A 22,910-nucleotide genomic window follows, 5' to 3' on the forward strand; every position below is an offset into this window, starting at 1 on the left:
TACCAAAGGAAAGTAGAAACTTTCCACATGCCACTAATTCAAAAACACCCAACGCAAGAACCAGTAATGCTGGCAGAAACCCAGATGACTGAACAAATTTGTTTAATGAAAGTGCTGAGTGCTCTGGTACCTCGGCAATTCGCCTTCAGTGGAGCCAAGGTGAGCACAACCAAGGAAGACCCTCATAAATGGAAACTAGATCCAGGGTTCTTCCAAGATATGAGCCATCTATGCTGAGTTCCTCAAGTAGACCTCTTCACCTCCTGCCTGAACAATCAACTGGCAAAATTCTGTTGCAGGACTGTATGCAAAAGGCCTGAAGACAGGTGTCTTTTCTTTTCTTTAGACAGGAATGTTCCTGGATGCCTTTCCACCCTTTCTGCTAATATTCAGGGTACTTCTGAAGATTCAGATGGAATCCCCCAAAATTATTGTGGTGACCCCCTTCTGGCCCAGGCAACCATGGCTCTCCCTTCTTTGGGAAATGGCAAGGGGTGATTACCAGAAGCTTCCTCACAGAATGGATCTACTCACTCAAGAACTGTGGTGTTTGATACACTCCAACTTCAGTCATCTTCAGTTGACTGCCTAGATGATAGGGTCTTAATTCCTTTTAGGCCGCTGTTTTCTGAGGACGTCCAGCAGATACTAATAGAAGCAAGAAAGTATGCTACTAGAAAATCATATATTAGCAAATGGAAAAGATTCTCTAGTTGGTAAAAATAACATAGCCAGCACTTGTTCAGGGCTAGTTGTTCTCTGCTTTTACAGTATTTGGGCGATTTACTATCCTATGGCCTTTCTTAATCCTTTATTAAGGTTCATTTATCAGCCATTTCTGCATGTCTGCCCATGGATCCTCATCTTTCAAGGCAATCACATGTGAAAATGTTCTTGAAAGGGATTTTGCATATAAGATCTGCAAGTAAAATGGTGACCCCCACCTTGAGATCCTAATTTTGTGTTAGAGAAACTAACACTTGCTCCATTTGAACCAGTTAATCTGGCTGAATTGAGGTTCTTAACATAGAAAATAGTTTTAATGATTGCTCTGACCTCTGTAAAAAGGATACCTGAGCTGCAAGTTGTTATGGTGAGCCCACCCTACCTCATTTTCAACAAGGACAGGGTTTCTTAGATAACTAATTCTTTTATGCCTAAAGTGGTATCCAAATTTAATTTAAGCAAAACTATCCATCTCCTCATTTTCATACCTGAACGTAAAAATTTATTTATGTATTATTTATTTATTTCCAGTTTGATGACAGGGGAGGTCCACTGGGCTCAAAGAGCCCATTTTCAATGGAGGCCCGGGAAGAAAATCTCCAGTAATACATAGTACAAGCTCCATAATATGAAGTACAATTTTGTTGTGTCTTTCGGCTTTTTTCCAGTTAGGGGTCGCCACAGCGGTACTCCGGTCCGCTAATGATTGGTAGTTGATTTTTATGTGCCGAGTTACCAGCCCTGACGCACAACCTTTAACGAAGGTACGCCCATTCACGCATGTCTCCACGCAGAAGATGCTCTAGCTGAGAATCGAACCGGACAGCATCTTACTGTGAGGCGACAACGCTATCGCAGCACCACCACCACGGATCCATAATATGAAGTACAATACATAGTGCAAACAGAAACAAACTAAGCAAATTTTACATACAAAGTAGCAAAAACTAAACAAAAGTTAAACAGCAGCTTGGAGAAGGATGTAAAGCATATTTACTTGTTTAGTGGTTGAGAACAGTAGTACAAGGTTAAATTAATATAGAGGTTTAAATCATCTGAGAATGATAAAGAAGTAACATTAGCATGGATGAGTTCTTTATGCATGAATATTAGCATGAGTTAAATTACTACAGAAGTTTAAATCCTCTGAGAGTGGTATAGAGGTAGCATTAGCATGAAGGCAGTACATAGGGTTAATCAATAGTGTGTAAGGAAAAACAAACTTTGTTTGTTATAAAGTATTTATGTATTAAGCAGGTTAGGTAGGTGGAGTGCAATTGCATTTCCATTTTTGGGAGAGGTAAGAATGCAGCTGGGTTTTGAAGTGTTCAGAGTTCTCAGTAATTCTTAGAGATGGAGAGAGACAATTCCATTTTTGGCAACAGAAAAGGATAGGAGAAGCTGACCAGCGGGATGGTTTGGTTTACAAAACCAAAATTAGATTTTGGTGGGTAGATCTTAGAGTTCTGTTTGGGGTGTATGATGTTAAGATGTTTGTTAGTGCTGGGCATATACTTGGTTTGAAAATAAGCTTGTGAGTGGTGATGAGTTGGGGGTAGTCAAGGTAGTTTGGGAGTTCTAGCCATTGCAGCTTGTGGGAGAGGTTTACAGTGGTAAATGGAGTATTTGGAAATGGTGGCAAACTGAGATTTTATTGTAACAGGATTCTAGTTTAGAAGAGATGGAGGAAGATAGGTTGGTTAGTAGGGGAGCACCATACATTAATGAGGGTAGTAAGAAGCTAGTGGTGAGGGTCTGTCTTGTTGAGGGGGAGAGGAAGTGGGAGTTTCTGTACAGCATGCCAAGTTTCTGATGGGTTTTATTTATATTTAGCCGAGTATGGGTATCAAATTTTAGGTGTTCGTCAGTAGTAACTCCAAAAAGTTTAGCAAAAGGAACAACTTCTGTAGTGGAGTTGGCAAGGCTTGTAAACTTGAAAGAGGTTTTGTCTAGATGGATAGAGTTTGAGGGAGAGAATAGAAGGATCTTTGATTTATTGGCATTCAAAGAGAGGTGATTTTGGAGCATCCAGTTCTCAGTCGTTGAGAAGGCAGTTTGAGTTTTTGTTTGGAGCTCAGGGAGGTTTGATGCAGAGCAAACTAAAGTTGAGAAGAAGTTCTAAAGAAGAGAGAAAGGATTATCCATACCTTGGTTGTCCAGAGACAACTCGCATATTATTTTAACAGAACTAAATCTTTCAGATCATTGGATCAGTTGTTAATTCCTTATAAAGGTAAGCAGAATGGACAACCTGTGTGTGTCAAAACAGACTATTTCCAAATGGTTATCTAAGGCTATTAACTTTTGTTATACTCACCGTGGGACATCTATTCCAGGTAGAGTGTAGGCCCACTCTACAAGGACTTTATCTTCTTCTATGGCTTTTTGGGAAGTGTTGAAATCTAGAAGTAATCTAGAAGCTGCTACTTTATCCTCTATACTTACTTTTACAAAGCACTGCAAGCTGGATTCTATCTGTAGGTCTAGATCATGCTTTGCTAGAACCATTCTCCAGGGGCTTCTGGACCCTTCTACTTCCACCTCTCAAATACAGTAAGCTTTGGTAATCTACCTATATAGCTAAAGATACTGCAGCAATAATCAATATGAAGAACATAGTACAGTTGTGCTTGTTGAACTGACCTTAAAATTAGGTATTTGAATGATCACTGCTGCCTTAGCCTTTATATGCCAGTATGTGGACATTTATGTTTTGTTATTCCTAGCTTTGCCCCTTCAGGGCACAGCCTCCCTCTGTATGCTGGCAGGAAAGTTCTGAAGGGCTTCGTGTCCAAACTTGTCATTTAGTCAGCTCAGCTCTTGCTGCTTTACAATTTGGGCACATGGAAGCTGCCCTGAAGCTTTGGAAGTTGGTTGGCTGTTATATCCTTGACAGGATATAACACATATAGGTAAGGCTACTGCAGCAGTAATTTTTCAATCATCTACTGTTATGGTAAGTTCAGCTTACACATATTTACTTTCCAAGTGGGTGTCTCAGGCTGTTACCTTTTGTTATTCGCACCACAACAAAAAAGGGTCAAGACACATTTCTACTAGAGCCTTGACTTCATCTATGGCTTTTTGGAAAGGGCTGGTCTCTAGAAGTATTCTACAAGCAGCAGCTTGATCCCCTCTGCATACTTTTACAATGCATTAAACGCTAGATCCCTTTTCCATGTCTAGGTCAGGCTTTGCTAGGACCATTCCTCAGGATCTCCTGGACCCTTTCTCCTCCCAGTTGTTGTAAGCTATGGTAATCTACCCATATTCCTTAGGCTACATTCAGCAGTGATCAATATGAAGAAAAGAGTACAGTTGTGTAAGTAAACTTATGATAACAGTAGATATTTGAATGATCACTGCTGCAGTAGCTGCTCCCTTCTTCCTTCCCCCTTACTGTTTGGTGTATTATTTATTCTAGGGTGTGATATTTTGTTTTTGGTTGTTCCTAGCAATATCCTTTCAGGATTCAACCCCACCCCCCACCCCAGTTGGCATGAAAGCTGTGTAGGGCTTGGCATCCAAACCTGTCTTTGAATTATTCTAGTTGCAGCAATTTGGTCCTTGATTCATACCCTCACAAAGCACTACAAACTGAATGCTTTATCTAGATCCAGAGCAGGCTTCATGAGGGCCATTCTCCAGGGGCTCCTGGACCCTTATCCTTCCTTCTTCCAGGCTGGGTAAGCTTTGGGAATCTACCCATATGCCAGTAAGGAAGTATGTTTGTTAAATACAGGTGGTACCTCACAGTTCAACCGTAATATCTTCCAGAATGGCAGTTGAATTGCAAGACGCCATTTCCCATACAAATGTATGTTAAATGGTTTAATTAATTCCTGGTCCAAACAAAATTAAAAAGTACACTAAAAATTAAAAAAAAACATGTAGCTCACCATGATTTGAAGTGTAGAACATCTCTTAAATTGAGGAGAGGATGTGAAGAGGGATGGAGGAGGAATGGAGGACATCTGTATTTCTAAAACTATGGCTCGCATGCTACATGCAAATTTATTTGATGTGAAATCCATCTAAGAATGTAGGCTAACATGTTCCCTGTCCAGCTAAAATGCATGCTCATTACATCATTGTGTGATAGCAGTTATGAATTGAATATCTTTTGTCTCTGATTATTAGTTTTTTTATTTAGTTCACTTTAATGTGATATAAATTATAACTTAAGACATCTTACAACAGTTTCCTGTCCACAACTCCAAAAGAAATAATAACATTATAACTTAAAATACCTTACAAGAGTTTCCCATCCACACCCTCAAAAGAAATAATACACACAATATGGTGTATATTTGGTGTGTCTGTTTTTTAATCCCTCACCTGGTCTTTGCTCAGTGGCTCCCTACTTGGGTCATTCATTCAGGTGAGTCAGCATCATATACTTGTGCTCATTCTCTCTCTGCCCAGCCCTACCAGTGTCCATGCCAAAAACTGAACGAGTCATCATATTTACACTATTTACAACATCCACGTACTCTTTAGTTGTTGGAAAGGGAGTATTCTTCTCCCTTTCCTACCTCTTCCCTCTGTTTTTGGCAGGTGTAGGTGAAAAAAATGTATCCAGGTTAACTTGTCTTTCCCTCTGTTTCAGGATGGTCTTGAAGTATTGCATGGATGTGTTGCTAAACAAGACCGTCATCCTGTTGACGTCTCCTGTGTTGGGGTGCCACTCCAAGACTTTAGCTTACACCTTCTCCCAGATGGAGAAGTGTTCTTTAATGCAACCTATTGGCATAGGTCCTTCTTCTCTGGTGTCCTCAGCTTCAGAAGAAATTTCAGTTTCTTTTTCTTTGAACTGCTCATTGCCAAGTGCTGTAAGTTCCTACATTGTAAGCTCGTCATCATGGTCTTATAGCAGTTCCTCCACATCTGTCTCATCCACTACCCCTATGATTTTACACTCAGCTAATCGAAGAAAGGACACTCAGCAAACTTGGAGCTATAATATATAACATTAAGTATCCTGTTTTTTGTTTATTTTGTTCTTTATTTCTTTGTTATTTATAGCACTTTGTGCACTGTGTATTTTTCTAGCTAGTTTCACTGTGTGTGAGGTATTAACTGGAAATTGTCCACTTTTGTTAAGCAACTGTTGGGTTGTTTATTTCTGATAACTTGTTGCAGTTAAACTCTTTTTTCTAGAGGCTCCTTTAGCTGTTTAAAACTTTCATTTAAAGGCTCACTGCTGCTTTTCAGCTGTGATACACATTTCTGCAGTTTGTTTCTCACCTTCCCTCCCTGTTGGTATAGAGTTTTTATAGTTGGTGGCTTTGCAGTTGCCTGCCCCTAGTGTAAATTTGATCTGGAACCCTCCTCCCAGTCTAGTGTCATTACCTCATTCTACCCAGTACAGGGAGAACATTTGAGAAGGCCAATCAGCTTAGTTTCTGCTACTCCTTTCTCTCTTTCCACAAAAAAAAAAAAAAAAATATCTGCTTTTACTGTATTTGTGTTTCTTCCTACTTTATTTTGTTTTTGCGTCATCTTAAAAGTACTCAACTGTATTTATTACTGCTTGGTGTAACTCATTCTAAGCCTTTTAGTTTAAGCACTTGGGCTTCAGACCAGTTGTTTTACATTAGGAAGGTTTGTGGTCTGCACTGTAGTGGCAGAACAGGTAGCTTACATCCTTCTAAGTTGGGAACTGCTGATTGAGGGCTCAGTGTCTGTTATTCTAAAAGTGTATTAATTCCGGTTTAAGCACTTGGGCTTCAGGCCAGCTATTTTACATTAAGAGGGTTCGTGGTCTGCACTCTTGTGGGAGGAGAGTCTGGACTCTGCCCTTCTGAGCTGGGAATTTCTGGTTAAAGGCTTATAGTGCCTGCATATTTGAACTGCTTCTTACTGTAATTGGTACACCTTGTTTGCTGTAGCATAGACTAGATCGAGGCCTGCTGAATCTAGCTTTGTTTGTATGCTTGTTGATTGTTTGCTTGTTATTTCCCTGAAAAGCTAATTCCACCTAAAACGCGGCTTTTCAGCGCTTTTGCTTACTGTACTTATTTCCTTGTTTCACTTGAAAGAAAGTTACTGTTTGTTGTTTTTGCATTTAAGTTACCTGTAACACATTGCATTTAAGTTACATGGCACTTGCTCACTAAAGCAATTATATAAGTCAGCACTGAAAAAATTAAAAGCACTACACCCTCACAAACTCCCCTTGAGTACCTTGTTCCCCATTGGCCCTTTTTTTTCAATTATAAAGGAATTCCCAATACTATTCTAGCATGTCCAAAGGTCAGTTGTCAATCTCCTCTCTGGTCCAGCTGGTGAATCTGGGAATCTTGAGGCAATGTTACAACTGCCTCATGTACACAGACAACCCTCTCCTCCTCCCAACAAATTCCAACACATGTGAGAGATGCAACCATATAGCCAAACTGGAGGCTAAGCTCTCTCAACTAAGTACTGGCGTAACCAGTCAGGAGGAGAAGGAAACCACACTCACTACAATTCCAGTCTCACATAGACCTACCACGACAGCAAACCAAACACATGAATACACAAAAACATACTCGGAGGCTCTAAATAAAAATCTGGCTAAGCAGCAGAGACCGCCAAAGCAGACACCCAAGCAACCGCTACCCCAAAACAAAACACGTGCAACACATAGCTCAAAAAGCCAGTGTGCCGAACAGTCACAGCCCTTAAGGCTAAACAACACACCTGATACACTTGTAATAGGTGACTCTATCGTTAGGCACACTGATGTCCCGCTCACCAGGCTGAACAAGGAGAAGGTCACGGTGAGCTGCCTGCCGGGCGCTAGGATCTGCCACATAACACAAGCACTCAGGTCACTCCAAGGCAAGTACAAATATGACTCAGTCATTGTCCATGCTGGTGTGAATGACCTGAGATGTACCTCCCTAGACTACATGAAAAGAGACATAGAGGAGCTCTCTGAGCATGTAGCCCAGGCCGGTATGACCCTGACCTTGAGTAGCATCTTACCCTCACCAAGAATGATGCCACAATATGAAGACAAGATGATCAATTTCAACAATTGGCTTAAGTATTGGTATCATTCAAAGGGGATCCAATGCCTGTCAGCCTGGAATGACATGCTCGACAAGCCACTATGCTTCGCTAGGGACGGCTTGCACCTGTCACCCCTGGGCTTTCGGATATTGGCAAAGGCTCTTGCTACCCCCATAGTGCCTTTTTTAGGCAAGGCTCAAAAGACAAACCCACCTCCATAGGTATCACAAGGGATAAGAAACTAAGAGTAATGCTACTCAACGCCAGAAGTCTAAACCTCAAGATGCATGCACTCGAAACTCTCCTTAGCATGGAGAACATTGATATCTGTGCAGTAACAGAAACCTGGTTCAAGGCTCCCGACAGCACTCCAGCACTACCAGGTTAAACCTCATACCATGCTTTTCGGCCCCAAAACTTGGACCGAACCACAAAAGGAGGGGGAGTATCAATATTCGTCAAAGATACCCACACCTCCAGGTTGGTGGCACAGCACGAAGCATCAGAGACTATCCATGTGCAACTAACAGTGGGTAAAACTGCCTTCCAGTTTATAGCCTGCTACAGACCACCCTCCCAAACCCAGGAACCCCACTCGGCCTTCCTGAGAACACTGGAAAATATGAAGGTCTCTCCAAACACCATTATATTGGGCGACTTCAACTACCCAAACATAGACTGGGAGCATTACTCTAGCTCCAACACCCTAGCCCAAAGGTTCCTAGAATTTAAAAACTCAAATGCTATGGAACAACTTGTTACCACTCCCACAAGAGGGGAAAACATACTGGACCTGATCATCACCAACATGGGGACTCTATACTCCAGACCAGAAGTGTATCCCTCACTGGTAAGATCAGATCATAAACTAATCTCACTGGATATTCACATCCTGACCCCACCCCCTGCCCAGAAAACCACAGTGAAAAACTTCTCTAAAGCAAATTTCACACTCCTCAAAACTGAGGTGGAATCCTTCAAAGCCCCCGGGCCTGTGGAAAATATGGCCAAGACTGCAGAATCTTTTATAAACGCATTTTATGAACACCTTCAAGAATGCATGGCTCATGCAATCCCAAATAAAACCAAGACCCAATCCTCCAAAGGCAGACGTCCTGTCTGGTGGACCCCAGCCATAAACAAACTATACAATAGGAGGAGGAAGCTACTACATGTTAGAGCAAAATCCCAAAATGGGAAGGCATCTCTGATCAGTATTAGCAAAATACTACGGGCACTCATAAAATCGTCTAAGGCCAGCTTCGAGAGAAAAATTGCACAGGACACTAAGGATAATCACAAGGCTTTCTTTAGTTATGTTAGGAACCTGGGTGGGAATTCCCAGATATGCTCAGAACTAGTCCAAAATGACAAAAAATACACCGAACCCACAGACATTGCCAACATCCTAGCTGACAGGTTCAGCGCAAACTGCCCCCCCTCCACACCAAAAGGGCAAATATCTATCCCAGCAGAGTGCTGCCCCCCTGACATCTCAGATGCTCAGGTAAGAGCCGCCCTCTCCAAAGCAAAAAACACAGCATCAATGGGACCAGACGGTGTCCCGGTCTGCATCCTACATGAACTCCAAGAAGAGCTAAACCCAAACATAAAACTACTGTTCAGTCAGCCTTACTACAGGGTATGTACCCAAAGAGTGGCGTACAGCAACAGTGGTCCCTCTCCACAAAGGTGGTGCCTAAACGGATCCTGGAAACTATCGCCCCATAAGCCTGACTAGCTTGGTCTGCAAAGCTATGGAAAGGATCATCATGGACCTCATAAATAAAGATATTGGGGACCTACAGACACTGGATCCTACCCAGTTCGGCTTTGTTAAGGGCAGATCCTGCCTCTTAAACCTGGTCGATTTCTTTGAAACAGTCACCAAGGCCATTGACGAGGGGAAGGTGGTCCACACAGCTTACCTGGACCTCACAAAAGCCTTCGATACAATACCCCACTTGGGCATTATAGATAAGCTCACCAGCTTAAATATAAACCCCTACGTCACTAGATGGGTTGCAAACTGGCTCAAGGACAGAACCCACATGGTTAGAATTGCTGGAGCCATGTCAGACTCCAAACCAGTTACAAGTGGCATCCCACAAGGCTCAGTTCTAGGACCTCTCTTGTTCGGTATATATTTCTCAGAGGTACAGGCCAACACGGAAAGACTGTGGCTGACCAAGTTCGCAGATGACTGCAAACTGGGCACCATAATCGACTCTCCAGCCAACACAAGCATCCCCCAAAAGGGCCTCATAGAAACAGACAACTGGTGCCAGAGCCATGGCCTCAAGCTAAACGCCAAAAAGTGTATAGTCATCCCCTTTGGCAAAAACAAAGTGCCCACAAATTACCACATAGGTGGTAATCCATTAAGTACAGAAGAAGTAATTAGGGACCTGGGGACCCAAGTTGATATCAATCTCTCATTTGGCAACCACGTGGCCAAAGTGGTTAGAAAAACATTTTATATAGCCCACCTAATCATGAAGGGATTCACATCTAGATCGGAGGAGGTCATTGTGCCTCTTTACTCATCCCTCATCAGGCCCATAATTGAGTACAATGCCCCTTTTGGGATGTACCTTACCAGACACCTGCAGCAACTGGAAAGACCCCAAAAGTACCTCACCAAGAGGATCAAAGGGCTCAAACAGATGCCATATGCTGCCCGGTTAAAGAAACTCCAGCTCTACTAAGTGGCATACCGCCTGCTCAGAGGCGATCTTTGCCTGACGTATAAAGCAATGTCCAACCCGGAATTAATGGACATGCTGCACCTCAGAAAATCCAAATCCCATCGAGCCACGTGCTCGAGAGACTTGAACCTCAGCACTGAAATAAATAGGACATGCTGGAGGGACAGATTCATAACCCAGAGGCTCCCTTCACTCTGGAATAAAATCCCAGTCCAGGTTAGGCAGAGTCCCTCATTGACTCTCTTCAAGAGGAATCTTGATGAGTGGATGGGAGATCGTAGGTTTACCCCGGGTATCACTTCTGTGTCACTGTTAGACAGAGGCACAGTATACTAACCTCGAAAAAGGGCATAGCAAAATTAATTTAAAATGGGTGACGAAAGCCAAACACACTTTGGCTAGGCTTATAAATGCCCTAGGGTAGATAGCCTAGTATGAACCTATGTCCCGGTGCTCTGCTGTGAAAATGATGTCTTGCAGCCCTTCAGCTGCTTCATCCACAGTTTTGCCGTGGCAAAAGGAAGGCACCAGTTTCCTCCAGGCTGCACGAAAGGCTTTCTGCGACACTCCATCCCAGCCACTTTTGATGAATGATATGGCATGAAGAATGTTGAACTCAGTCTTCCAGAATTTCTTCAGTGTTTTATCTGAAGAATGGGTCACATTGAGAAGAGTGCTTTTCTGTAGAGCTTTGTGAAGTAGGCATTGATTTGTTGATCCATAGGTTGCATGAGAGAAGTTGTGTTGGGAGGCAGGAACTGACTGATGAAATCATAGTCTATCTGAAGAATTTCCTGCAACTCTCGTGGGTGGGCAGAGGCATTGTCCAGAAGCAGAAGAGCTTCCATTGGCAAATTGTTCTTTGTCAGATACTTCTTCACACTTGGAGCAAGCTCCTCGAAAATCCAATCCTTGAAAACTGAGTGGTCTGCCCACACTTTGGTGTTTGATTGACACATAACAGGTAGCTTTGATTTTTATAATCTTTTTTCCAAAGCATCTTGAGTTTTCTGATTGATATACCAGCAGGGGGTTCAGCTTGAAGTCTCCACTGGCATTTGTTGCCAGGAGGAGTGTGAGCCTATCTTTCATGGGCTTGTGACCTGGAATCCTAGCTTATTTTTAGGTTATGTAAGTCCTACTTGGCAATCTCTTCCAGAAAAAACCCTTTTCATCACAATTAAAAATCTTTTCTGACAGATAACCTTCTCTCTCTCTATCAGTCCTTCAAATTCCTCGACAAATTTCTGTGCACCTTCTTTGTTAGCACTAGTTGCCTCTCCTTGTCTCATAACACTTCTTTTTTAAATCTGTGGAACCATCCCCTACTTGCTTCAAATTCCTCTGTTTGCTGTGAGCTACTTCCTGGCATTTTTTTTTAGGTCTTCATAGATGAGCTTAGCTTTCTCACAGATCGTGGTCTGAGTTACTGGATCTCCCTTCATCTGCCTCTCCTGGATCAAACAAGAAGCATCTTTATATCTTTATAAATTGTTTTTCTGTGTTTGTCCAAAACCTTTGTTGCTCCTTTTGACACCTTAGCACCAATGATGCTGTCTCTATTTTTCCAAAATGTTGAAACGGTAGACCTGTTCACGCCATACTGTTCTGCTATTTGTCCTATTTTACCTCATCTCTCAATTTTACCTGTGATTTCTTCTTTTCAGTGCTCAGCCACTTATTTTCCTGGCAGTATCACTATTCTTTTCACTATACTTTGACCCCATTTCTTCGCAACACTTAAAGAAACAGTGGCACCACATAAACAACACGACAGCAACATGAAACAATGAACAATTTTTCAGCCTCCTTTCCAGGTCGAATTGAGAGATGGTGGTTGAATTGCAGGGCACGCGAGAGCCGAAAGTGCGGTTGAATTGTGAAATGGACGAATTGCTAGATGGTTGTGAGATACCACCTGTGTAATATAATTGTGTTAACTTCCACTTACCTTTAACAGTATGCTTTCGTAGAACACACTGCCTTACTGGAAGACCCCCCCCTTTCTTGGGTGTATGTTGTTGTTGTTGTTGGAGCTGCTGTTGTGCTTTGGTTCAGCAAACTTTTGTTGTTGTTGTGTGTGTGTGTGTGTGTGTGTGTGTGTGTGTGTGTGTGTGTGTGTGTGTGTGTGTGTGTGTGTGTGTGTGTGTGTGTGTGTGTATGTGTGTCTGTGTGTGTTTGCATGCATGCCTGTGTGTGTGTGTGTGTGTGTGTGTGGCATTTGGTTTGGAATGGTAGGTTTCGCTTAACTTGTGTTTCCACGTGCTGTTTCTGTTGGACCCTAGAAAACTGAAAGGGTCCTTTCTTTGAGTGTGAAGGGCTGTCATTGTCCTACCAGGTAATTGGTCCTTCACCCTCACAGACATGCGGTAGGAAGAGTTCTGTATTTTGGCAGACTACCAGAGGAAGGGTAGCAAGGCACTACTACTCATATACCAGTAAGGAAATGTGTTCTAGGAGGTTCTACGATTGCAGGTAAGTGGAACTTGAGCAACTGTATTTTTTGCATTGCAGACGTGCTTTATACCTCCTTTTGATCCATCGGTTACTTGTAATCCGAGTTTGCTGCTTTGGAAGTAATTGTTTTGGTTGCAGTTTTTTCTAGAAAAAACATATAAGATCACTACTGAGTTTTCTTCATTTATACCAGGACCTCTTGACTTGCTAGTCCTAGATTTTTCGTTATCATGTGACCTAAGTTCACTTTGATTCATTCCATCAACATATTGATTTATTTTCTACTTTGAACAAAACAGGTCTTTTACACTTAACACAAGAAGATTATTATTTCACCATGGCTCTTCTGAAGTGTGTAGCTGGTAAGAGTCTCCATTTGCATACTGTGGTGCTTGATTTTTTTTTAATTAGCATATTTGTTTTTTTGTTTGTTGACTTTAAGCAGATGAGTGGGCCGATCCAGTTAGACCGTTATGCAATAGCACAATGGAAGAATTTGCAGAACACATTTACCTAGTAAAGCATTCAGTTAATTTAAATTGCAAGTACAGCTTAACTGTTTTATACTCCCTGCTTCACACATTGCTGAAGAGAAAATCCAGCACTAAATATTTAGAACTGTGAGCATCTTGGTACCTAGTGTTTCTTTGGCTGTTCTATCTGATGTCTGAGTACAGTGGATCAGATTATGGTCACAGCTGAGAGGACAGCTTTTTAGCATATTACAAAGTGTTTGTGGCCTCGTGCAGTTTTCATAAAAGATTTACATTACATCATATCCTTAGATTGTATTCAATCATTAACCAGTGTGCTGTTTTTGGCTATCAGAGTACATGTTTTCTTGTTTCCAATGCTATTATTAGATTTCTGGCGTTTGAATGAAATACATAGACAAATAAATATTAAGATGCAAATCGATAGTAATGTTGTGATCCTGGTTAACTCATTAACACCTGTGTGGTGTGGTATATTGTACCTCTTACGGCCTGAACACATCCTAGCATTCCAGAGCATTTTCTGAAAAATCAACTTTAAAAGCATAAGATAATCAAGGTATCTAATTTTGTCATCTTCATTCGTTCATTAACCCGTGGGTCTCGGTTCTGACCCTCAGAACTGACTTGGCTGTTTCACTGGCTTGAGATTTGATGCTTGAGCTCTTTCTCCCTACCCATAACTCCTCTTTCCCACAAAGTACCTCAGATCTCATTTGCTGCTCGTCGAGCAAGCAGCGAGGTTTCGGTGCTGTTAATCTCCTCCTGCTGAGTGTGTTTTCTCAGTGAGTTTTAAGTTTTCAGATTCTCTTCTTTTTTCTGTTACATCTCTCCTTACCTTCTTTATCTTTAGTTAGTAGAGTTATATTTGTAATTGTAGTTGTAATTTGGGTTTTCTGTCCACCATAGCCCTATTCCCTCCTTTCTTTCTTTGCTTTATCTCTCTCTCTCTCTCTCTATATATATATATATATATCTATAGATATAGATATAGATATAGATTATTATATATATAAAGTTCTTCTCGTTATGTCCGAACTTAAGTCAGACAGGGCTGATAAGCCCTTAGGGTTTAATAAGTGCACTTCCTGTGGGCACAAGATTCCCTTGTCTGAGAACCCACAGGGAGTGTGTCTGTTGCTTAGGGCCTTCTCACTTGAGCAGTGATTGTTCTATCTGTGCGGCTTTCACCCACAAGCTCTGGCGGATTAACGGAATAAATTGATTATTAAGGGGTTGCTGCCTGCTTCTTCCCTTTCTTCTATACAGCTCCAACTCCCCCTTCAGAGCAGGAGGCACAGTGCTCCCGAGGGGTATCTGCTCCAGTGGCCTTGGCCTTGGGAGAACTGCGCTTTGGAGTTCAGAGCCCTTCTGCCTTTGAAGTGGTGGAGAGGGTCGTCTCCCTCTCTGGGAAACCCTCGGTTGTCACCCTTGCGGATCAGTCCCTGTCTCCACTGGATTTGTCTCTGAGACCTCTCTTCTACCACATGGGCAGCCGGTCCCAGGAAGCCTCCAGACTGTCCCATCTATGGACCCCCAGAGATCTGCTGACACCTCCCCGGAGCATCCCACTGAGGAGGTTTCTCAGAAGAGACTGTGCAAGAAGGAGACACATTGATTTCCCAGAGGATTCTGTCACCACTGATACTGATTTTGAGGGAAAGGAGGGGTCCCCAAGACTTCCACTGGATGATGTCTCCTCTGGAGACATCTTAGAAATCCTCTACCAAAGAGGTGGATGGCCTTCCCAAAACCCTTCCCTGTAGGAAACAGTACTGTTGAAGGCCTTTGGGTCCAGCCCATCTACATCCTGAGTGTCTCCCCCTACAGCCCCACTCATTGAGTTGGTGTCTTCTAGGGAATGGCAGGAACCAGATACAGTAGAGCCCATACCCAAGCATGCAGACAAAATCTTGAGTGCCCTCCAGGACAAAACTTTTTGGACTAAGGGTATTCCAGCAGATGCCATGGTTGTTGCTGCAGCCACCAACAAGGAGCTGGCCCAAGAGAGCTACTCTGTCCATCTCCCTAATAGGGAGTTGCAGGCTTTGGACAGATTTGGTAAAAGAGTTTGTGCTTCAACCACTTTTACCTTGAGACTGCTAAACTACCTGTCCCATTTTACGAGGCTACAAAGGGACTTAGTCAAGGAGCTCTCTAACTCTTCCCTGGGATCCATATCTGCTGAGGATCAGAAAGGTTTTCCTCCAGAATGGCCACCCTCAAATCCCGGTCTAATGCGTCCATGAGGTTGGTGTCTCATGCAGCAGAGGGTTCTGACATTACCATAAGGCGTCATGCCTGGATGCATCTGTGTGACTTTGTGAAACGTTTCAAGGTGTCCTTCGTCAATACTCCTTTTGATGGATCAACCTTGTTTGGGCCCACTGTTCAAGACACACTCTGCAGCAGTGGGAAAGATGGGAAGACCCTGTCTGCTATCAATATATGTTTTTGTGCTCTACAAAAGTCCTTCTCCTGGAACCAGTGTGAGAGTAAAAAGATGTATTTCAAGAAATCTCCGGGTCCTTTTCAGGATTCTCAGGGAGAAATTTCCTCCAGAGGCAGAGGGGGAAATAACCAGAATGGTAGACACCGCCCACATGGTTGAGGGGGTCCACAGAACCTGAGGTGTCAGGAGTCTTTCTTGGACAGACCCTTTCAGCACTCCTGAACAGCTGCCTAACTGCTTTCCTCTGGAGGCATTGGGGGGCACTTTTCCTTTCACCCGAAATCTTGAAGCCATCACAAATGATCAATGGGTGCTAATGATTGTATCCAGAGGAAACTCCATTCCCTTTTTAGAGAGGCCAAGACAAAAGTCTATCCTCCCCAATGTACAACACAATCCGAGGGAGGATGCAGCCATAGAAATCGTAAAATTGCTGCAAAAAAGAATCAGCCTGGAGGTCCCCCCTCAAGATCAAGTTGTATCGGGTGTTTACTTGGGGTTCTTTTTGGTACCCAAAAAGACAGGGTACCTGTGGCCAATTCTAGACGTGATATCACTGAACAAATCAGTAAAGAACATGAAGTTGAGGATGGTTATGGTTCAGTCCATCCAACCTCTGCTGAGGATGAACAACTGGATGTGTTAAGTAGACTGAAGGATGCGTTTTACCACATCAAGATGGATAGGTGTTCCAGAAGGTTTCTTTGTTTCAGGCTGGGAGCCAGTCACTTTCAATTCAGATCACTCCTGTTTGGTTTTACCACTGCCCCTAGGGTGTTCACTAAATGCTTGGTGGTGGTTGCAATTCATCTCAGGCTGCAGGGGCTCCAGATATTCCCTTATCTAGACAACTGCATCTTGACTGCTTCAACCAGGCATTGTCTGATTCAGGCCAGGGATTACCTTTTATAGCTGGCTCCACACCTTCAGTTTGGAGAAATTCCAGTTGGAACCTGTTCAAGTGATACATTTCGTAGGAGCACATCTGGACACAACAGTTTCTTTGGCTTATCTCATAGTGGATCGAGTATCAAGCCTACACTTTCAGATCAAACAAATTCTAGCCATACCAAACCCTCCAACGAGTTTGGTTCTCAGAGCTTTCAGTTCTGTGGTGGCCATGATATCCCTTTTTCCCACAGCTCATCTTCACATGAGAATCTTACAGTGGATGTTAGTGGGTCAGTGGTCCTTGCACAGAAATCCTCTAAGCCTTCCAATCAGACTTTCCAGAGTATGCAAAGAATCTCTGCTATGGTGGCTTCACTCTGTAGATGTTACTCAAACATATCCCTTCATTCTTCTTTCTCCAAACAAGACCACAGATGCCTCCCAGACATGGTGGGACATTTTTTGGGTTGCCTGGTTCAAGGCACATGGATGCCACAGGAGACCAACTTGCATATTAATGTCCTAGAGATGAAAGCAGTTCTTTTGGTGTTGCAAGAGCTACACAGCTTTCTTCCTATATGGACTATTACAATACAGATGGACAACATGTCAGCGGTCTGGTACATCAACAAACAGGGAAGAACCAGGTCTTCCCCCCTGTGTCGAGAGGCTATAAGAGCGTGGCAGTGGGCAAGCTCTTACCAACTGCTTTCTATTGGCAACACACATTCTGGTTGTGTCCAACATCCTAGCAGACAGACTCAGCCAAGTCCTGCTGATGCCTCATGCATGGTCTGTGAACCAGTCCACGGAGAGAATGATCTTCCAGAGACAGGGTCAACCTTGCTGCAACCTGTTTCCCTCCCCTCTCAACAACAAATGCAGCAGGTGCTTTGCTTTTATCTCTCCTTAGGGACAATCACCAAGGGATGCTCTAGTCCATGTTTAGCTTCACGGTCTACTCTATACATTTCCCCCATTGCTCTTAATTCTCATGTTTTTGCAGAAGGCATCCAGGTTGAAGAGGAAAGTTATCCTCATCGCTTCCTTTTGGCCTTGACAAATCTGGTTCACCTATCTTTGGTCTCATCTGATTTGCCCTCTGTTGACACTTGATAGAGCTCCAGATCTTTTATCTCACCCCTTGGGGAACCCTCACCTGAACCTTCAAGGCCTGAAACTAACTGCACAGTTTATCCAATTCCAATGATAACCATACATCCCAGGCTTTTGTCCTCTGTACAGAAGATCTTGATTTCTGCCCATAAACCCTCCATCAGGAAGATTTGTGAGAGTAAATGGAAAAAGTTTTCCATATGGGCCCAACAGAAACCAATAGATCCTTTTACGGTCCCCATCCAGGTGGTGTTGGATGTTTTGTCTTCCCTTTTTAATGATGGGGCTAGTTTTTCAACTGTCAGAGTTCAATTAGCTGTGATTTCCAATTTTCATTTCAGAGAGTACTTTTCTTCATTAGCTTCATCAAAACTTTCCTTAGGGGTACCTTTCTACTTTGTCCTCCAATTAATGATCCTACTGTTCTTTGGGGCTTGACTGTTATGTTGCAGGCTGTGGTTTGTCCCCCTTTTGAACCAATGGCCACAGTAGACTTAAAGTTTCTCTCATGGAAAATGCTTTTTTCTAGTGGACATTACTTCAGCAGGAAGAATCTCTGAGTTACAGGCCCTTTCCTCCAAGTTTCCATATCTGATTTTTCACAAAGATAGGGTAAACTTACGCACCAATCCATCTTGCCATAAAGTTGTTACAGAAGCCAGTATCAACCACTCCATCAGCCTTCCTGTTTTCTTCCTAAACTTCCAAAATAAGGGAGAATACACTTTTCATTTACTTGATGTGGATAGGCAGTTACATTTTTACTTGGACAGAACTAAGAATTTTAGGAAATCAGAACAATTGTTTATATCTTTTTCAGACACTAAAAGTGGTAAAGCAATTACTAAGACCTCTTTGGCAAGATGGTTAAAAGACTGTATCTCTTTTGTTTATTCTTCTAAGAACATACCTGTACCTGGTCAGATTAAGGCTCTCTACAAGGTCTGTGGCAACTTCAAGCCTTTTTGTCAAGCGTATCTATTAATGACATTTGTGCAGCTGTTACATAGTCTAATCCTCATGCAGTCATTACTCATTATAAATTGTCCATCATTTCCAGGAATATGAGTGCTTTTGGTTCTGCTGTGCTGTGGAATATCCTTCCATGAGGGCCACCTCGGGTTTCTGTAACTGGGGACTCTATCCCACAGGTTAATGAAGGAATGAAGATGGCAACATCAGATAAAGAAGTTGTGTTCTTACCATAACATTCCATCTGTGTTGTCTATCTTCATTAACTCCCCCTTCCCCCATTCCTAGACTTCGAGTGACCTGATGGATATGTTCATGGAAACACTGTTTCTGTTTGAGCTCCTGTGGTTCTTTCCTGTTTTGTTGTTTAATAGTTTGTTTGTAGTGGACAGTGGATAAATAGTGATAGCAAACTCGATCTGAGGTACTTTGGTGGGAAGAGGCATTATGGCTGGGAAGGAGGAGCTCAATCTTCAAATCTCAAGCTAGTGAAATGGCCACAGGTTGGAACTAAGACCGACTGGTTAATACAGAACGAAAATAGAGACCACAGATGGAACGTTATGGTAAGAACATAACTTCTTGTTTTTCTACTGTCGGACATCCTAATTCAACAGTTTTAGTGTCCTTTTATTAATAAATACTTGCCCTAAATAATTCTTCCAATTATAAGCTGGTAAGTCTCTTAATTAAAAAGTCAGACCCATAAGGAGCTATGGGTGTTAACTGAAGGAATACAAAAAAGGCAGTATAGGCATGAATGAGTTAATGAAAAATCACTATGAAGATAATGTTTAATTGATGACGGTAGAGTCTGACTAATTTTCACTAAATTGTTATCTCAGGAACAAGCAGAACTGAAAATAAAAGCAAATGCACTGAAAATGAAGGAAGAACAGTTAGCCCGAGATCGTGAAACACTGGAGCAGGACAAGCTAGAGCTGCAGCTAGAGAGAGAAAGGGTTAACGCTTTAGCACTGCGTATTAAGCAAAGAGCAGAGGAGATTGAAAGAATGAGTAAGGTAAGTAGACAAAATCATTATTTGGGCATCAAATGCATTCTTTTCTGTTGACTATTTAACAAAGAATTTTGAAAACAAATTGCTGTGCCATGAATAAGAACTAAGAACTTATGTTAATTTCATTGGGTATTTATTTTTATTTATAAGTTTCTGTCTGGGTTAGTCCTTCTAGTCCAATGACCTCATTTCAAGGAAGATCCAATCCATATGAGGCTACTTTTTACTGAGGAGTGTGTGTGTTACTAGTTTGGTTTTCCTGCTGCATTCTCTCCATTATTAGACCATAATCTCGTTTTCTTTTTCTAAGACATTTTTCTTAAAAGAAACAGGTTAACTTCTTGGCTGATTATGTTTTAGTATTACATTGAGTTTATTTGTTGCCTGATCTGTTGACATAATTTCTTTCTCATTTACAAGAACATCCACTTAGACAGTAAAATTGAAACATAAATAAGACAATACATAGCCTGGGTCATTTGAACATTTCATAGTGGTGTAACCATCATGCATTTTGACTAAAGTGGTGAAAATAGATATGCAGCAGAGAGAGCAGTGGAAGGAAGAGATCTGGGCAAGAATTCATTATTACAGTGAAGCAAGTTTGGGAATGCTAATTTATTTCAGGGCTACTCAATAAAGAATGTTGGATCCAGGCACTGTAAGTGAAATTAGAAAGTGCTTTATTTCTAAATAATTTGCAAACTATGATTTATTTGACTGTCATAGCACAATATCATTATAGTTGTACTTGGCTGGGATAGAATCTAATAACTGCAATTCCATGCTGAGTCCTGAACATGCGTTTTTTGTCTTAATCAATATTACTGTACTAATTACTTTGTTTATAGTGCCTGCTCTGTAGAAAAAATGAGATCTTATAAATCTGTCATTCACACATTGATATATTCTTCATTTGTCTGTCTTTGAGGTTAGTAGCACTAGTAGAAATACATGGTCCCATCTGTTTTTTCTTGAACTTCCATCCTTCATCCTTCATTCCTGATTAGCTTTTCTTAACTGCATTTTTCTAACTCTTATTTAATGAGCTTCACACACACATGCAAATAAGGTACATGTTTACAAGTAATCATGTCAGATAAGTGGCACTGACACAGTGATATCTTCTGTACATTAGCACACAGTTTCTTCCAGTATATCATAGTGATGCTAATGCTGTTCAGCATTTATTTTAACATTGTACTTTGTTGGGACCGCAGGCTAGAAAAGCATATCTTAGAGTCTATCTCTTATTAGGATTTAAGCTGTATGTATCTTATTCGATTGCCATATTTGCCATCTAATTAACCTTGTCTGATACTCAGTAATTTTGCTTATATTACCCAGTGCTTAACATTTGGCAGGTTCCATAATTCTTGATAGACTAATACTGTGGATAGTGTGGTCATCCTTAATACAGCTAACACTAAGAAGCACATTTTTCTTAGCCAATAATACATCTCCTACATCAGGCCTGACTTCCAGAAGTACAAGCTAAGACTCAAACTACAGGGGATGCCTTGGTTTCAGAACCAGAAAGCAGGAACACAAATGGTCATATCTGTTGTTTCTTGGTCTTTAATGTGCACATCACTTGTTAGGTAACCAAACTAATATTCCTGATACTTTCTGTCTGAAGGTCAATACCATCTAGACTACTTTCCTCAATATAATTTTGCCAAAGGCCAAACTAATAATAGGTTCATAGGTTCATACTAGGCTATCTGCCCTAGGGCATTTATAAGCCTAGCCAGAGTGTGTTTCACTTTCGCCACCCATTTTAAATTAATTTTGCTATGCCCTTTTTAGAGGTTAATATACTGTGCCTCTGTCTAACAGTGACACAGAAGTGATACCCAGGGTAAACCTACGATCTTCCATCCACTCATCAAGATTCCTCTTGAAGAGAGTCAATGAGGGACTCTGCCTAACCTGGACTGGGATTTTATTCCAGAGTGAAGGGAGCCTCTGGGTTATGAATCTGTCCCTCCAGCATGTCCTATTTATTTCAGTGCTGAGGTTCCAGTCCCTCGAGCGCATGGCTCGATGGGATTTGGATTTTCTGAGGTGCAGCATGTCCATTAATTCCGGGTTGGACATGGCTTTATACGTCAGGCACAAATCGCCTCTGAGCAGGCGGTATGCCACTGAATAGAGCTGGAGTTTCTTTAACGGGGCAGCATATGGCATCTGTTTGAGCCCTTTGATCCTCTTGGTGAGGTACTTTTGGGGTCTTTCCAGTTGCTGCAGGTGTCTGGTAAGGTACATCCCAAAAGGGGCATTGTACTCAATTATGGGCCTGATGAGGGATGAGTAAAGAGGCACAATGACCTCCCCTGATCTAGATGTGAATCCCTTCATGATTAGGTGGGCTATATAAAATGTTTTCTATCCACATTGGCCACGTGGTTGTCAAATGAGAGATTGCTATCAACTTGGGTCCCCAGGTCCCTAATTACTTCTTCTGTACTTAATGGATTACCACCTATGTGGTAATTTGTGGGCACTTTGTTTTTGCCAAAGGGGATGACTATACACTTTTTGGCATTTAGCTTGAGACCATGGCTCTGGCACCAGTTGTCTGTTTCTATGAGACCCTTTTGGAGGATGCTTGTGTTGGCTGGAGAGTAGATTATGGCGCCCAGTTTGCAGTCATCTGCGAACTTGGTCAGCCACAGTCCTTCCGTGTTGGCCTGTACCTCCGAGAAATGTATACCGAACAAGAGAAATCCCAGGACGGAGCCTTGTGGGATGCCACTTGTAACTGGTTTGGATTCTGACATGGCTCCAGCAATTCTAACCATGTGGGTTCTGTCCTTGAGCCAGTTTGCAACCCATCTAGTGACATAGGGGTTTATGTTTAAGCTGGTGAGCTTATCTATAATGCCCAAGTTGGGTATTGTATCAAAGGCATTTGCGAGGTCCAGGTAGGCTGTGTGGACCACCTTCCCCTCGTCAATGGTCTTGGTGACTGTTTCAAAGAAATCAACCAGTTTTAAGAGGCAGGATCTGCCCTTAACAAAGCTGAACTGGGTAGGATCCAGTGTCTGTAGGTCCCCAATATCTTTATTTATGA

General features: G+C 42.2%; 1 protein-coding gene across 3 annotated transcripts in view; it reads left to right on the plus strand.

Annotated features, from left to right (window-relative positions):
* Positions 1-22,910, plus strand: part of FBF1 (Fas binding factor 1) — a 1,798,645-nt gene that overhangs the window by 1,479,870 nt on the left and 295,865 nt on the right. For all 3 annotated transcript variants that reach the window (XM_044090504.1, XM_044090506.1, XM_044090505.1), the window contains one exon: positions 19,661-19,837. In XM_044090504.1, the coding sequence (XP_043946439.1) occupies positions 19,661-19,837 (177 nt within the window). The remainder of the gene's footprint in view (positions 1-19,660; positions 19,838-22,910) is intronic.

This window comes from Protopterus annectens, chromosome 12.part0 (assembly GCF_019279795.1).
Source record: "Protopterus annectens isolate FY-2018-M chromosome 12.part0, PAN1.0, whole genome shotgun sequence".
In the NCBI taxonomy this organism is placed as follows: Eukaryota; Metazoa; Chordata; order Ceratodontiformes; family Protopteridae; genus Protopterus; species Protopterus annectens.